General features: G+C 50.2%; 1 protein-coding gene across 10 annotated transcripts in view; it reads right to left on the bottom strand.

The window, feature by feature from the left end:
- The window catches only part of TDRD7 (tudor domain containing 7), a 49150-nt gene extending 39231 nt beyond the window's left edge, over positions 1-9919 (bottom strand). For 3 of the 10 annotated variants that reach the window (XR_010469016.1, XR_010469015.1, XR_010469017.1), the window contains exon 1: positions 6169-6390. Coding sequence is in view for 7 of the 10 variants with exons in the window: in XM_065046267.1 (XP_064902339.1) it covers positions 6169-6390; positions 7649-7678 (252 nt within the window). In the remaining 3 variants the exon portion in view is untranslated. Of the gene's footprint in view, positions 1-6168; positions 6391-7648; positions 8433-8456 lie in introns of those variants that run through there. The other 7 variants (XM_065046271.1, XM_021298472.2, XM_065046268.1 and 4 more) reach the window with 7 other exon arrangements.
- Positions 9920-16465: the final 6546 nt, after the last annotated feature.

Raw genomic sequence — 16465 nt, 5'->3', positions numbered from 1 at the left:
TCTCCTCAGTCTCTTGGGCAGATCCAAACAGCTGAGGGAAGCACGGACAAGGGATGACAACACTGGGAACAGGCAACACTCTTGGCCTCCAGCAGTGCACTCCAGTTCGTCCTCCCCCACTGCACACCCAGCGTCTGCACAAAACTGGATCAACATACAGCCACTGGAGGGAGGTCCTCTCCTTCTAATGTACAGGTCTTCCACCTGAGTAGCTCCTGCTTAGAAATCAGACAGCGTACATGCCATGCAGTCAACACCTATGCAAAAAGCATACCAGAAGCCTCAGCACTGCAGTAGTTAATTACAAGGAACCACAGAAAAATTGAGGCTGGAAGACATCTCTACAGAACATCTCACACAGCATCTCTGCTAAGAGAAGGATCAACTAGACCTATTTCCTCAGTATATTGTCCAGTTGGGGGTGCAATATCTCTAAGGATGGAGACTTCTCAACTACGCTGGACATCTTGTTCCAGTGTTTAGCCACCCTTGCTGCAAAAAAAGTGTTTTTTAAAAAAATGTTTAAATGGAATAACCTGTATTTCACTTTTCTCCTGTTGTTTCTTGTCTCTTCATTGGATACCACCAAGAACTGGCAAAGGAGTGTGGCTCCATGTCCTTTTACTCCCTCCAACAGGTATTAATACACATGGATAAGATCCCCCCTGAGCTTTCTCTTCTCCAGAATGAACAGTTATATCTCTCTGAGCCCTCCATCAAAGATGTTCCAGTCCCATCATCATCTTCATAACCATCTGCTAAAGTTGCTTCAGTGTGTCCATGTCTCTCCTGTTCTGGCAAGTGTGGGACTGGACACAAGTTCACAGATGTGGTCTCACTAGGGCTGAGTAGAGGGGAATAATCACCTCTGTCAGTGTCCTGGCAACACTCTTCCTAATGCAATCCAGTATGCTGTTGGTCCCCTTTGCTGCAATGGCACATTGCTGCTCACTGTGAACTTTGTGTCCACCAGAACCCCCAGGATTTCTCTGCAGAGCTACTTTCCAGGTGATCAGCCCCCAGACTGTACAGATGCATGGGGCTGCTCTTCCCCAGGTGCAGGACTTGGCATTTCCCCGTACTGAACTTCAGACGGTTCCCGTTGTTCCAATCTTCCAGCTTGTTGAGGTTCCTCTGAATGGCAGCACACACATCTGCTCTATCAGTCCCTCCTATGGTCTACAGACTTGCTGAGGATGACCTCCGTCCCATCATCTAGGTCATTCATGAACATGTCAGAGAGCATTTCCTCAGCATCGACCCCTAGGATACACCACTGATGACTAGCCTCCCAATGGGTTTTGTGCCACTGTTATGGGAGACACTGTCGAATGCCTATTAAAATTCAGATAAAGTACATCCAATCCTCTCCATCCACCCAACCAGTCATCTCATTTTGGAAGGGCATCATTTTGGCCACGTATGATTTTCATTTCAGAAATCCATACTTGCTCCTACATGCCTTCTTATCTTTCACATGTCTGGAACAGCTTTCCAGGATTAGTTGCTCAATCACCTTCCCAGAGATTGAGGTCAGGCTGATCAGCCTGTGGTTCCACAGATCCTCCTTCCAACCCTTCCTGAAGACACGCGTGATACTTGCTTTCTTCCAGTCCTCAGGGGAGTCCTACAAACCACCATGACCTTTCCAACATAACTCAGAGTGGTCTTGCAACAACATCAGCCAGCTCCCTCGGCATCCAACGGGTGCATTGCATCAGCTACATGGACTTGTGCACATCCAGTTTCTTTAAATGCACCCTAGCCTAATCTGCCCCAACTGAGGCTAAGTCTTTCTTGCCCTGCACTTTCCCACTCATCTCAGGAGCCTTGAGATTCCTGATGGCTGGTCTTACCAGTAAAGACCAAGGTAATGGTGGCAATCAGTGCCTTGGACTTCTCCTTGTCTTTTAAGGCCATTCCCATTACTCAGCAGGCCCACATTTTCCCTAGTCATCCTTTTGGTGATGATGTACCTGTAGAAACCTTTCTTGTTGCCCTTCATGTTCCTTGCCAGATTCAGCTCCATATAGGCTTTAGCTTTCCAAAGCCCATTCCTTCATGTTTGGACAGTTTCTCTATATTCCTTCCACCTCACCCAATGCTGCTTCTGCCTCTTGTGTGCATGCTTTTAATGGTAGAGTTAAGCGAGGAGCTCCATGCATGCCTCCTGCATCCTTGCTTTTAAAATCATTAAATAAGAGAGAAACTCTGTCATACAGTGGACTGTGACAGACTGAGTAACTCATCTTTGTGAAAGGTGAACCTGAAATCCGTAACTCCTCACCCTTTCACAGATGTCTGTGCAACAACCAGTGCTCCATGATTTCAGCATGGATTTGGTAAGGCTGTAGTCAAATCAAACAAAGAGTTGTAGTTCATTTGCTGTACCTTCATTCTTCTAGTTTTTCTCTTGTTCCTGTGTTTTCTCCTGTTGTCTGTACAGTTACCCGGCTACTTTAAGGACTTTCTTTAGAAGGATGCTCTCAGAATTGGCAGTGCCTGGGGAGCTGTTCTGGAGGTGATGGCCCTCTGTCCCAGTTTTCATGTTGTTGAACTCGTCAATAATAAACACAGTCCTTCTTAAACCCGTGCATACTTGTTTATGCAGCATCTCTATATCCCTCCCAGGTCACTTCTCCCTGCTTTCACCTCATGCATGCTTCCTTTTTATGTTTGAGTTTTGTCAGGAGCGCCTTGTTTTTCCATGCAGTGCTCCTGCCACCTTTGCTTTTTTTATCCTGCTTGTTGAAAGGGACCTTTATTGAAACTGGAGGAGGCAACTCCTGAAACCACTCATGCCTCCAGGACAGTATCCCAGGGTAGTCTTACAAGCAGACTCCTGAACCAAAGTCTGCTCTCCTGAAGACCTGACTTGTTGATACTGCTATTTGCTTTATTCCTCCCCTGAATGCCACCACCCTGTGGTCATTGCAGCCAGGGCTATCTCCAGCCTTTACATCCCCAACCAGTTCTTCCTTGTTTGTAAGAATCAGATCTAGCAGACCGTATCCTCTCATCAACTCAGCACATGTATGAGGGCGTTGCCACCATCACATTCCAGAAACCTCCTGGATTGCTCATGCTTGGCTGTCTGGTCCCTTTGGCATGTACGGCAGTGGCTCAAGTGCCCCACAGGGACCACGGCCTGCAAATGTGAGGCTTCTGGCAGTTGTTGGAAGATGGCATCATCTGCTTCATCTACTACTTCTTCCCAATCAAGGCATTTGTAACAGCCATCATAATGTCACCTACACACTGGTCAATCCTCCATCCATAAGCTCTTGCTGGCACATCACCTGTCCCAAGGTAGAGCTCTACTGCTCTCACACTGGAGGGGCTCACAGAAAATCCTCCTCCTCATCTTTCCAGCCTGTCATTCCTCAGCAGCCTGTGTCTATCCATGGCAGCAGGCCAGTTGTGTGAGCCGTGACATCAGCCTTTCATGATCCCACCAAGATGTCAGCCCTGAGTGGCACACAGTTTCTCCTGGTTGTGCCCCATGCTGTGGGCAGTTGTGTACTGGCACTTCAGAGTGGTGCCCAGCTGTCCCCATTTCCAGAGAAAGGTTTGAGATCCTTCCTCACACTCCTGGCTGACAGGCATTTCCCTGTTTGCATGGAGCCCTGCTCTGTTTTCAGCACTTTCTTCCCTTGTTTTCACATCACAGTGACTTCAAGTTTAGCGTAAATGATGGTTTGAATTAGAATTAATTCAGATGTAAAAACAGATGGGATGGATGAATTCACTTGCAGCAGAGAAATGCTGTCTTCAAATTCCTCTTTTTGGAGGGGCCTAATTATTTGAGCAGAAGTCAAAATCTCCAGGTGCAATGGAAGGTGCAACTGTATGCTGCTTTTAACTGAACATGAAGTGAAGTGAAGCAGGGTTCCTTGAAATGACCTAGACACCTGTTGCAGGTGGACACTATGTCAATTTAAGTCCCTGTGCAGTGCTTTCTGTACACCAAATTTAATGCTCACCTTGTGTGGAAACTGAAGAACATAGCTATCGTGTGAAGGAATAACTGTCAGTGTTTATCTTTCCTGTACTCAAGAAGGCTAAATTAATGTTTAGTATTAAGAGAAGCACAGGATAATTTATATCACTGCCTTCCCAACACAATCAGCAAGTTCAGCATCAGTTTCCCAGGCATTATTCATCCCACATAAACCTTGTGATTTAACGAGCGTGTAAGACATAGCACTGTGAGATCAATTGGTATTATTTACTGCCCACTTTATAAGATTGCTTGTTGAATGCATTTCTTGTCTTTGTCTTTGACAACTGCCCTAGCAGTAAAGAAAGTCCTTTTAGGACTACCTAGCCTGCATCCAGGATCATCAGCTGCTAGCAGATCTCTGTGTGTGTCTTTCCTTCCTGCTCCACTGTCCCAAAGGGATTAAAGGAAGGTGAGGGGTTTTGGCAGTATTTTTGGAGAACAGAATACTCCCAGAGCTAGGAAGAGAGACTGGATGACTGCATGCTCTTGCAGCACGCTTGTGTAGACTGCAAGCTATGGTCTCATAATGGAGCTCAAATATTCTAGAGAGACAAGAATGGAGAACAAAGTGTTATACTGCTATCATGAAAGCATGCAGAAGCAGCCCCAGGTAGTTATCAGCCTGCACCTGTGCATAACCACACTTGTCACACTCTGCTCAGTGTCTGCCCAGAGGACACTCCGGACAGCAGCAACAGGAGGGTCATAAAACAGCAGTGTGGGCTCAGTCTTTGTGTCTTTCCTGCTTCCCAGGTGTTCACAGGGTGCTTCCTCTCAGTTGCTTCAGTCATGCAGAGCATAGTTGGCAAACCCAAACCAAAGCAAGTCCTGCTCAACTACCTCAAGGCTCCTGTTTAGCAGCTTTGTCCTCTTCCACCTCCCAAAGCCACATTTCACTCTCCTTACAGCTGCCACAGGGAAGGCATCACCTCTAGTGCTATCCAAGAGTCCACAAGGCTCTCAGCACATGTTGTATTAGAGGATAAGCAAGGCTCTCAAGGCAACGGGAGGATACCAGATTACACCCTGCAAGGCCCTAGTTAGAAACAGATGGCTATCTGCCAGAGCCACCATGGGGAAGCATTAAATTGCAGCATCACAAGTGTTCCCAGACGTACCTGCATTCACGTTACAGGTGTAGCTGCGGTCAGTGCAGGCTTAGAGCAAGTGAAAAAGAACCCCAAACTTGGATATCTACTGTAGAAGGGCAAATTCTGACAGTTGTAAAAATGCAGCAAAGGAACCTCTTGCTTAGAAACAGCCATGTTTCCAGACATCAGTACAAAACCCACGACACTCCTGGTCACACTCTTCACAGCTAACCAGATAGACCTACTTGTGAGTTCCCAGATGCCATTCTGATCTAGCTAGGCCAACAAGGGAGCTCAGCCTTAAGTGCTGTCTCTCAAGACCTGCTGTGACAGGCATACATTGTGTCAAACATGGGCTAATTTTCACATTTCCCATTCTACAGAGAATTCAGGAACCCAGATATGGCTCCAATGAGGGAAAGGCTTCAAGCTCTCCACTCAAACAGATGATCTACAAGTCACATAGCTATGCCAACCATCAAGAGAATGTGTTCTGACTCAAAAACAGGAATGCCACATCAATAAGGTGGCCTGTGGTCCTGGCAAGCTGCTTCCAAGTTGGCAGCCACCAGGAGACACAGGCAAGTGCAACAAGGCCAAAGAATAAATAAAAACTCTCGCACCACACTAATATTATCTGCTGAACATTGGTCCACTTTCTTCTTGACCTCTGCACTGACTCCTTGTCCCTTGCACACTTGCTAAGCTGAGGCGCTGCAACTCTTGGATCAAGGCACCTCACTTACTTGGGGTCTTCCTCACCTTGGCAAGTCTTTACAGTTCTGTGGCACTGCACCTCCTGACAAACAAGAGTGCTAAGCCTAAAGCAAGCACTGTCAGACTTGTAAGCAACAGCATGTACAACGGTTTTGCTGTAGGAAAAAGATGATGCTAAACCCCATTCTGAAGAGATGATCAAAACATACACGAGTTAACCTTCTATAAGGTTCCAGGACAACCCACTAATATTTGCCCCAGAGTTAGACATGCTAAGACAGGGTCCAGAAGTAAAGTTATGATCCATGCAGACTTCACAAACACAAAAGCCATTTCTGAACTGTAAGTGATTCTTACCTCTCCCATTTTGTTCCCTTCCATTCTGACCACTCTTGGGATGCTCTCCAGGTAGCCCTCCAGTGTGCCATGTCCTAGTTGCCTGAAGGGAATCAACTCGCCAGTCAGAGATCTGTATTCACTCTGAAGCTCTGACAAAGGTATGCCATTCTTAAAGGGATGAAGAACAGCTCGTAGTGTTTTTGCAATAAGTTCAGGCTCCTGCATCTTCACCTGTATGCCCTGCACCCCCCCAAAAAAATAAAAAAATTACATATGCAGGTTGAAAATACTGGCTTTATCTATTCAACCTCCCTCCACAAACAAACAAGGATTCAGCAGTTCAGTGGCTCTTCTTTGGAGACCCTGATACTTCCACATACACTTGCAGGGGCCTGGTCCAGCCAGCCAGGCAGGGAGTGGTAATCATAGGGCATGACACTGTGGAAAAAGCAGCTGATGGCACAGAGTACCCCTGTGTACAGGGTGGCCCTGCCAGCCAGTCCCCCCAGAAGAGGGGTGGGGCTGCAAGGCAACTGGCCCCATTGCCGCCAGCAGGGCCTTGATGCCCACCTGAACTGAGGCAGGGACCTGCCACTGCCATGTGGCACCCAGTGCTCCCTCCACTCGCATGCCATGGTGACACCATGCAAACCTGAGTCCCCACGCCAGCACTCATGGGGCATCCGTCGGCTCCACCACAGAAACGGCATGCACCCGGGCCGTGCCGCCTCTTACCCACGGGCACATGATGCCTCCACTCCACAAATGCCTCTTCAGAGAGAAAACCCAACTGAAGCAAAACCTGCTCTCTGCAAGGTGGGGGCTGCACACAGCAGGAGCGCCAACACTGCCCTGTCTCATCACCAGGTGACTGCCCCATCCGGAGAAACGTGTGTGCCGCTGTGCTGCTGGTAAAGGCGCGAGCAGTCTGGTGCTTCATCTCTGACAGCACCAGTGATCCAGTGCCACAGGCTGTTAGAGCACTAGCGGGACACTTGAGGAGAAGGCTCACCTGTCAGCAAGGGCTCCTGCCAGGGATGGCAGGGCAGCACAGGGGGTGGTTTCAAAGTGGGGCCAGAGCTACCCGAAACCCTCCCACCCCCCTCAGCTCACAGGCCTGTGCACACTCAGAGCTTCTCCAGGGCCAGGCAGCCACACTCCTGAAACACCTGGCAGCTCCAAGTGTGCTTCTGGGCCAGTGTTCTTCTCACAGATGCTCCCTCGCTACACAGGTGGTCTTGCCTGAGAAACCTCCCTGCCACCATTGCAGACCGAAGCTGAACAGAGCTCTCGCACAACCCACAACCAACCCTGCTCTCAAATTCCGTGCTGCATGCAGGATTGAGTCCCAATACTGAGCATGCTGGTGTGCATGAACACTTCGTCTTCACTCCCTGGCAATTAACGTGCAACACAAGCAGAGCCAGTGGTTCAGGAAGAGGTGACCTCACTCTCCTGAGGCCTCTGTAGCTCAAGGCACAACAGGAGAATCCCTCACCTCCAAGCACACAAAGGTGAGGATCTCCATGGTGCTCTCTCCAAACAGCAGCAGCACCTGGCAGCTGCCTGCAACCACAGTACCACTTTGTGGAACACCATGTGAAGTTATTCTGTACTGCTCCCTGCAGAAGCAGCTCCTCTCCCCTCGCTGTTTCCCTTTTAGGGGAAACCACCCTGGGCAATACACCAGGTCCGAAAGGAAGACAAATCCCAACCCTCAGCACATTGCAGATGCTGCACCACATGTTTCAGCCTGCGCACAGACACTAACACCATCTCTACCATCCCACATCCAAGTTCAGGACGGCCCAACACAGGTGCCAGGCAAGGACACACAGCATCACGTCCTGTTCTTCACCGTTCCTCAAACTGTTTCACTTTGTGCACACACAGCACTTCACAAACCTGACCGTGTCTCTGTGTGTGCACACATATATTCACACACAGGTACCCCCACACACCTACACCTATACACACAGCGCTGCACAGACCAGTCTTTACACACGCCTGGTTCCTTACCACAGCAATTCCTGCCCTTGGGGGTCCCGTGTGTTTCACGGACTGATCTGGAACAACCTCTACCACGGCCACCTTCACCGCAGCCCCAGCTCAACTATGGACCACAGCGTTCCTGTCCCCAGGAGGAGAAGCACATATTGAACACGTGCAAGAAAAAACCTTCAGACAGCAATGGGCAGCAGCCACGCTGGGCACTGAGATCCCTCCCTCCTTCTTTTAGAGACTTAGGGGCTGATGAACTTCACAGCATGCACCCCAAAGAGTGAGGGGACAAGGTGGTCACCTACCAGAACTAAGAGATCCAGGAAGTCCTTATCTCCTTTGGACCCACCCAGGGTTATGGAGTCATAACGTACCGGAAAAATGCGTAAGTGGTTTAAAGTTTCTATCACAAAAAAACTAACTATCCAAGCATTGAAAAGTACATGAAAAAATGCAGTTTTGTCTGCAACTGTGTTCCTAGTTGCCTATATACAAGAGACATGGAGAAGTCAATGAGAAGCATTTTGGGATCTTTTTCTGTACTATTTTTAAAAAATAATATACCCAAATTCTTCTCTTGTTAATATGGCTCTTGGAAGTCCTCTTACCTGAACTACCTGAATTTAACTTACTGCTCTCGAAAAATTAATGCAATATCCATTACGGCTGGGAGAATAACCTGGGAACGCAGTTTCAAAAGTTGATTCAAAACAGGAAACTTAAATGACAAAAGAAAGGGGCAGGGATGTGGGGGGACATCACGCCACCATGAGTTATCTCTGTAGTACACCAATACTAAAGAACTCAGATCAGAAGTAGCAAACAAAATACCATAAAATATATCCTCCTAAGCTATATTATGAGGAGCAGTCATGAGGACAGCTGACTTAGTTAAACGAGATGACATATCAGGGTACAAAGGTTATACTGAAGGTAGTCTTCCACTTACACCTGAACGGCACTCCCATCCCTACAGCTAGCAGTAATGCAGGAGAGTCGCAACGCAGCAACGACGACAGTAAGTAACACACTGATATACTAGTAGAAAACTACACAGATCCAAGTGGCTTCTGAAGCTTTTTTGAAATTCCTTTTCGTGGCCAGTTGCTGTAAGGCCAGGTCATTCAGCAGTTACGACACCAGCCCGGCAGGTCGGTGCCTCCACAAGGGAGGATTCTTCGAGGAAACTCAGCCCGAGAAGCCTGTGAGGGAGTCATGGGGCATCGCTCAAACCAGCCTTCCCGGCACCCCAACTGAAACGTTTTCCGATATGTTTAAAACAGACCGCTAGCCTCCAGCTGTAAACCGGTCCCTGTGCTGCGGATTATCGCTCCGGCTAACTAAAAAAGGAAGTGAGGAGAGTTTCCCTGCTAAGAAGGATCAACTCCCCAACAGCCGCACAAGACTACAAACACAACCCTGTGGAGCGTAAGTCCCCTCTGAAGGCACAAAGTCGTCACTAAACCGCTGAAGCCGGGGCACTTTCTCTGCCGCTGCCGCCGAGGAGAAGCAGTTTCCCGCTGACAGCCAGAGCCTGGCCCTCCGCACTGCCTCTCCCCCCCGCCCGGCAGGGCTCCGCTACTTCTTACCACCACCTCAACCCAGGGGCTTTCAGACACCAGCCAAAGCCGCTTCCCCTGTCGCTGTCGCCGCCGCGGGCCGGGCCGGGCCGGGCCGAGCCGAACGCCCCCGGCAGCTGCGGCCGGCAGGCGCAACAACGGTGGCCGCTCGCCCCGCGCCCCGTGCGCGGCCGCGGCCCCGCCCCGCCCCGCCCAACCACCGCTAGCGGCCCCGCCCCCGCCCGCACCACCCCACGCGCATGCGCCGAGCGGCCGTGCCCGCTCCGGCCCCGCCAGAGCCGGCCAGCCGCGCGTGCGCATCAGCCACCTCCCTCTCACCCCCCCGCCCAACCCGCGGGACCCGCCCCAGGCGCCGCGCGGCTGACGGGACGGAGCCATCTTGGGGCTGCCGGGGTGGGGGCCCTGTGCCCCGCCGCGCCCCTGTTCACCGTGTCCTCTTCCCACGGGGGAGGTGAAACCTCAGTCCTGCTACACGGCAGCTGCTAAAGTCGCGTTTTCGAGGGAGAGACTGAGGAAGGACAGTTAAGTGTGTCTCTTCCACAGAGAACAGCTTTTAAATTAATCCTTTTAGTTGCATCAATTTTTAAGTTCTGAAAAATCCACTGAATTTAATTCTATAGTTGGCACCTGTACCAAACCACTGCACAGAGGTACTCTGTGTCAAGGAGGGTCTGGAACCTGGTGGGTGCTTGGGCATCACCTGAGCCCTGTCCAGGCCGGGATCCGGGATGCGCTGTGGGCAGGGCTGTGCCAGGCCGCTGCTGAGCTCCGCGAGCTTCGGGTCCGCACGGGCACCTCCAGCAATGCTGTGTACCTGAAACGGTCAGAACCCACAGGCTTGTCTTTCGTTGTGTTGTACAGTATTCCAAACACATGGCTGAGTTGCTGAACCTCAGATGGGGTGTGCCTGCAAAGGGGGCTGCCAATGATTACCACCAAGCTACGGTGGCAGCCTTCTTCTGGCACAACTGTGACACCCTCCAGCGACTGTTTCCCTTCAGACTCCAATGCTCTCTGACTAGGCTTTTTCAGATCTCCACAGATGGAGGGTCAGCACAAAGTTTAGTGATTTGAGGCTGTTTGTATTTACAAGTGTTTTAAATTTAGCAGAATGATAGAGTAGTTACTGTATAAACACATATTACATTTAACAAACTACTGGATTTCCAGTATACTGTGGAATCACAATATAGCTGTGAATCTCGTTACTCGTCTCTAAAACATGCTTATTTTCACAACACTCTGTCCCCAGTTGCCAGGAAGGGATATATGGGATGTCCTTTGTTCATTTCTTTTGACTTTTCTGTGCTTATTGTTGGGATGGCCACATTTACACCCCCTGTCCTGGCCTGCTTGAGTTTATTGCTGTGGAGTCTGCAATGTGAGGTCTGTGTCCCATCTCTTCTCACTATATGCCTGTATTCTGCCTTTATCTTAAGACAGAGACAGACAGTTATACAACTGGTCTTTATACTTAGCTTGCTCAGACAGTCTGTCTGAAACAGGCATCTTCTGATTTGTTCTGGTATTGAAATGTTTGGCTTATTTTGCAACAGTTGTGGTCAGTTCACTCCACTATTGTCCCATAAGGCTCAAGGACATGGAACCTCTTCTTACCTCCTCAGAGCATTCCTTCCCTGTGTCTGTGTGGTGGATAGCCAAGGGGTCCTTGAACTGGTCACAGCCCTGTTACTACAGCAGGAACTGAGAGCCTCTTTGATGCTGACGAGATGCTGCCAACTCTCCTGAAGCTCACTGTCCTGATGAAGATAAGGAGATACAACCCGCACAGTCAGGCCACTACTGGGGGGCATACAGCTGTTTCTTTGTGAGTCACACCAGGCAGCTCCTCCATTAACTTACCATCTTTTCCCAGTCCTCATGCAGCATGGATGCCTAGAACCTGTGCCAGGGCCAGCAGCCAAACCTTCTCTGCTCCTGCACCTGGAGTTCCCAGCTGCCCAGAAGGAGGAAGGCAAGCAGCTCCAAGGCTTCTTCACACCATGGCAAGAGGTGGCTGTAACTTCAGCACTGGGAAGGAGCATGGGATCAAATCCATAGTGCCAGCAAGGTGGTCAGAAAACAGAGATGAGCAGGCAGAAGAGCCAAACGAAAGGGTGGAGGAGGGTGTCAGGATGCTTGCTAGCAAGCCACAAGAAAGCCAAAAGGCTTTGAAACTTGTGAGGGAGGCCAGCAAGTTCCAATGCTGCAGAAGGACTGCAGCAAGAGCACCTGAAGGAACAAAGACAGAAACTACTAATCTGGAAGAAACAGTGGCCAAAGCAAGGCCAGAGGATGAGAGTCAGGGAACACACTGATGGGTGTTGGACACTCAGGGCACACAAGGTCAGGGACAAAAGACATAGAGAGGCCCATGTGCAGGAAAGAGTGAGGGAGCAGCCATTTCCTTGTTTCCCCAGATAGTGAGAGGTCTGCGTCTTGCACCCCAAAAACTTCTTTCTCATGTGCTCCTCAAAATGTCTGTGGATAGGAATTGGCCTGAACTAGGTATCTGCAGGGTGCAGCTCAACTCTGCTTTTAACATGTCCAGTCAAGACTTCCCCCGTCTCTACATATGCTTAGTGCAACTTGATCCTCAAGTCCAAGCAAAATCTTAGGGAAAGAGGGAAAGGGTTGTGTTTCTTAGATGTGAAATAATGCTCTTCTGTTCCTTCAAGGCCTGTCTGCACAGTATTGCTAGTGAAGCCCTGGGCATAGAGTAGAAGCTTAACGCTTTCACCACCTGTTCTGAATGCTTTGCTGTGAGATGACCACAAGATGGAGTGTAACCTGGGCAGACTGCTGAGGATGCTTGCAGCATGCAAACCTGAAGACCTGAAAGGCAGTTCAAGAATCTGCCCCTGGACATTTCTCAGCTGCTGGTGAGTGAGCCACAGAGCTGAGACAGCTTGCCTTCAACTTGGTCTGAATCATGGTCTGGCAGCTGGTAGAGTTAGGGCTGGACAGGGGCAGCTTGATGAGCTCTCTCACTATACTGCTCTCTGGGCACCCGTCTGTTTGTGCAAGGTTATGCAACGTGGCTTGCTGCAGAGTGAGCCTCATACAAGGAGCAGACAGAGACCGCTACCTGCCTAGAATAATTTTCTTACACTCACTGTGTTGTTTAGCTCTGCGTAGGCAGCTGATGAGCTGTGGAAGCCTGGAGGAGATCTCACTGTGTTGAGTAATATTGAGCCCTTACTACACAGGTGGTTCTGTATTTGCCCAGAATTTTAAAAGGCTTGCACGTTCTCAGTAAACACACCAAAAAGTCAATAAATGCACAAAGGTTAAGGTAGGGTTTGGTTTGCAAAGGCAGCTGCTGTCCCTCTGCCAGTCTGAGCGGGTGAATGGACGTGCTCACCCAAGGCAAAGTCTCTTGCAGGCTTGCATTTCCGGGATTGTGAGACAAAAAGCCAGACAAACGAGTTTCACAACACTGACCTTATGTGCCTTGGTAGTCAGGTACACCACCAGCATCGGGCCTGTTAGGAAGTTTCTCCTATGAGAAAGGCACTTGACACAACTGTGTGAGAAGCTTCTTCTCCCAGCCCCCTAAGCCCACCATGGCTGTTGGACAAACAGCAAACATTTCCCTTGGACCTCAGAAGCACACAGGACTGAAAACTGCACCTACTGCAGTGCAGGTATTGAAAACTGCTGTCAGTGACAGTGCTGTACTAGTTGCCGAATTTCCCATAGTGCTGCAGCATTTGTGAGATTCCCTGACCATCTCAGCATGGAGCAATTGGCAGGCAGGTGCAGAAGAGGACATTGAATGCTTTTTATGACTGAAGCTTTAATAACAAGTTGAGACCTACACATTTGTCCAACACATGACATCCTCACAAAGAATGGGTTGAAGAGATAAGGACTTCCTTGGTCTTTTTCTTCTGGTAGGTGACCAACACATCCTCTCACTCTTTGGGGGGCATGCTGTGAAGCTCTGTTCACCAGCCCGTAAGTCTCTGAAGGGAGGAGGGAAGGATTTGAATGCCCAGCATGGCTGCTGCCCATTGCCATCTGGAGGTTTGAAGTGCATGTGTTCAATATGTGCTTCTCCTCCTGGGGACAGGAACGCTGTGGTCCATAGTTGAGCTGGGGCTGCGGTGAAGGTGGCCGTGGTAGAGGTTGTTCCAGATCAGTCCGTGAAACACATGGGACCCCCAAGGGCAGGAATTGCTGGGGTAAGGAACCAGGCGTGTGTAAAGACTGGTCTGTGCAATGCTGTGTGTATAGGTGTAGGTGCATGGGGGTACCTGTGTGTGAATATATGTGTGCACACACACAGAGACACGATCAGGTTTGTGAAGTGCTGTGTGTGCACAAAGTGAAACAGTTTGAGGAACGGTGAAGAACAGGACGTGATGCTGTGTGTCCTTGCCCGGCACCTGTGTTGGGCCATCGTGAACTTGGATGTGGGATGGTAGAGATGGTGTTAATGTCTGTGCACAGGCTGAAACATGTGGTGCAGCATCTACAATGTGCTGAGGGTTGGGATTTGTCTTCCTTTCGGACCTGGTGTGTCACCCAGGGTGGTTTCCCCTAAAAAGGGAACCACTGATTCTGCTTGTGTTCTGCGTTAGTTGCTGGGGGGTGAAGACAAGATGTTCACGCACATAAACGTGCTCAGTGTTGAAACTGACCCTGCATGCAGCAAGGCTTTGAGAGCAGGGCTGGTCCCAGGTTGTGAGCTGAGGTGAGCAGGAGGGTTTCAGGTAGCTCTGACCCTGCTTTGAAACCACCTCCTGTGCTGCCCTGCCATCCGAGGCAAGAGCCCTTGCTGGCAGGTTTCTGCCACCATTATGAGTTGCCATTCTGTTCAGTGTCACAACCCCTGCTTCCTTCGTACCAGGAAGTGTTCAGATATAAAAATACATACATTTATATACAATGCATACAATATGTACATAGCTAGAAAGATATGTATAAACGCATCTATTGCATTTTGGCATTTTGATTTATACATAGATAAATTAATTATGTATATACTTATAGAGTCACATGCATTAAATATTTAAAATTGTAAATGCAAAGGTATAAAGTGGATAAACCTGTCTTTATTTAGAGCTAATGTAACAATTAAATATGAATAAAATGTAATTAAACAAATGTAAAAGGCAGATTCAGACCCTCCCCTTTGCCTGGCTTCAGAAAAAGCATTAACCTGTCAGGGGAGCACCTAAGAGTTGGCATGGAGAGGTTAGGACATGCCCAAGGGCTACGAACCTCTCTGAGGTGGCCAGCCTGTGGAGTCTGTTGTGTTGGTTTGTGATTGAAGGATGCAGGACAGTGTTATAAAGTGAGATGGTGGGCCTCTGGGATGGGAATGTGAAACCAGTCTGTTCTCCAGTGGGGCCAAAGCTGTCACACCAAAGCTGTGTGGTGATGTTGCTGCTTCCTGGACCCATGTGGGAGCTGCTGTGGCCAGTGCGATAGGAAGCAGAAGAAGGTTTGTGTGGAGGTGACAGGCTGCGTGTTCAGGGCCATGACTGCAGGCAGCTGCTGTTTACCTCTTGCCTGCCTTCTCTACTTCAGCATCAGTGTTTGTGGCTCTTCACGACGTGCTCGACCCCAGCAGCTGCCCCACTGTGTTTGGGTGAAGTGAGATGAGGGCCGGAGCTGCAGTTTTGCTGGGTTAGCAGTATGTGCTGGTTTTCAGCCGCCTTTGAGCCTGTCTAATCCAGGTGGCTTACCCGTCTGCTTCCCCATCGCTTCTCTTTGTGTGTTGTTTTCAGCCGCCCTGGGCCATCAGCTGATGGTGGGGAGAAAGCGTTTGCTGTTCCCTCATTGTGGCTGCGCTCAGTCCGCTGGAGCTGTGATTGTGGTGGTAATCCTCTGCAGGTCACTGGGCTGGCTTAGCAGTCAGCCTGGCATTGAAGGGAGATGGCAGCGGCTGCTGCTTCCGTGGCGGCATAGCTGTGAAGCGGCATGGAGCAGAGTGAGGGCTTAATCCTGCCGTGGGGCCTGCTCTTTCTGGAATAACCCCTGAAACCAGGCACCTGCAGCCCCTGTCGCCTGCGTGAGTCCCGTGTGTGTCAGGCCTGGGTGCCAGAGGGGAGGTGAGGATGCGCTCAGAGCGCTGGCGAGAGCAGCATCCGCTTCAGCTTTTGTGCCCGCGAGCGCAGCCTTTCACTGATGGCTGGTAGCGCTGTCTCATAACCACCCCGCTGCTGGCAAAGTGCCCTTTGCAATGGCCGTGCTCTGCTGGTTGTGCTTTTGGGAAGTTCCCTGGCGTGCTGGTGGAGGGGCAGGCGCACCAGGGATGGGGAGACAGCCTTGGGGCTGCCGGCTGGATGTGCTGGGGCTTTGCTCTGGGGCAAGGCTCCTGTCGAGGGCAGGAGACATTCCTGGTGTCCATGGGCAGTGGGGCTGTGATTGTAGCAGCAGCTGTGTGGCTGTGCCCAGGCAGAAAGTTGGGGGAGCAAAGAGGCAGGTGGTGATGGCAGCAGGAGCCCACAGCTGTGAAGCTGAGGTGGGCGAGAGGAGAGCAGTGTTAAGAGCAGTAAGGAAGATGGAGGAGCTGGCAGTGGCTGTGTGAGGGGTGGAGGGTTTGGGGGTAGAGGTCGGGGAGGAGAGAAGTTCTGCGTGGGGCAGATGAGGGGAGGGAGGCTGGGGCCCCAGCAACAGCGGGGAGCCTTGAGATGGGCCTGTGTGCATCCCAGCTCCCAACGACATGAGTGTGGACTAAGCTGACCCTGTTCTTCTGCTCCTGAGTAAGCTGGGTGGAGTTG

Source organism: Columba livia, chromosome Z, assembly GCF_036013475.1.
Source record: "Columba livia isolate bColLiv1 breed racing homer chromosome Z, bColLiv1.pat.W.v2, whole genome shotgun sequence".
NCBI lineage: Eukaryota > Metazoa > Chordata > Aves > Columbiformes > Columbidae > Columba > Columba livia.
The sequence above is the reverse complement of the archived record's forward strand: the minus strand, read 5'-3'. Positions and strand labels throughout refer to the sequence as shown.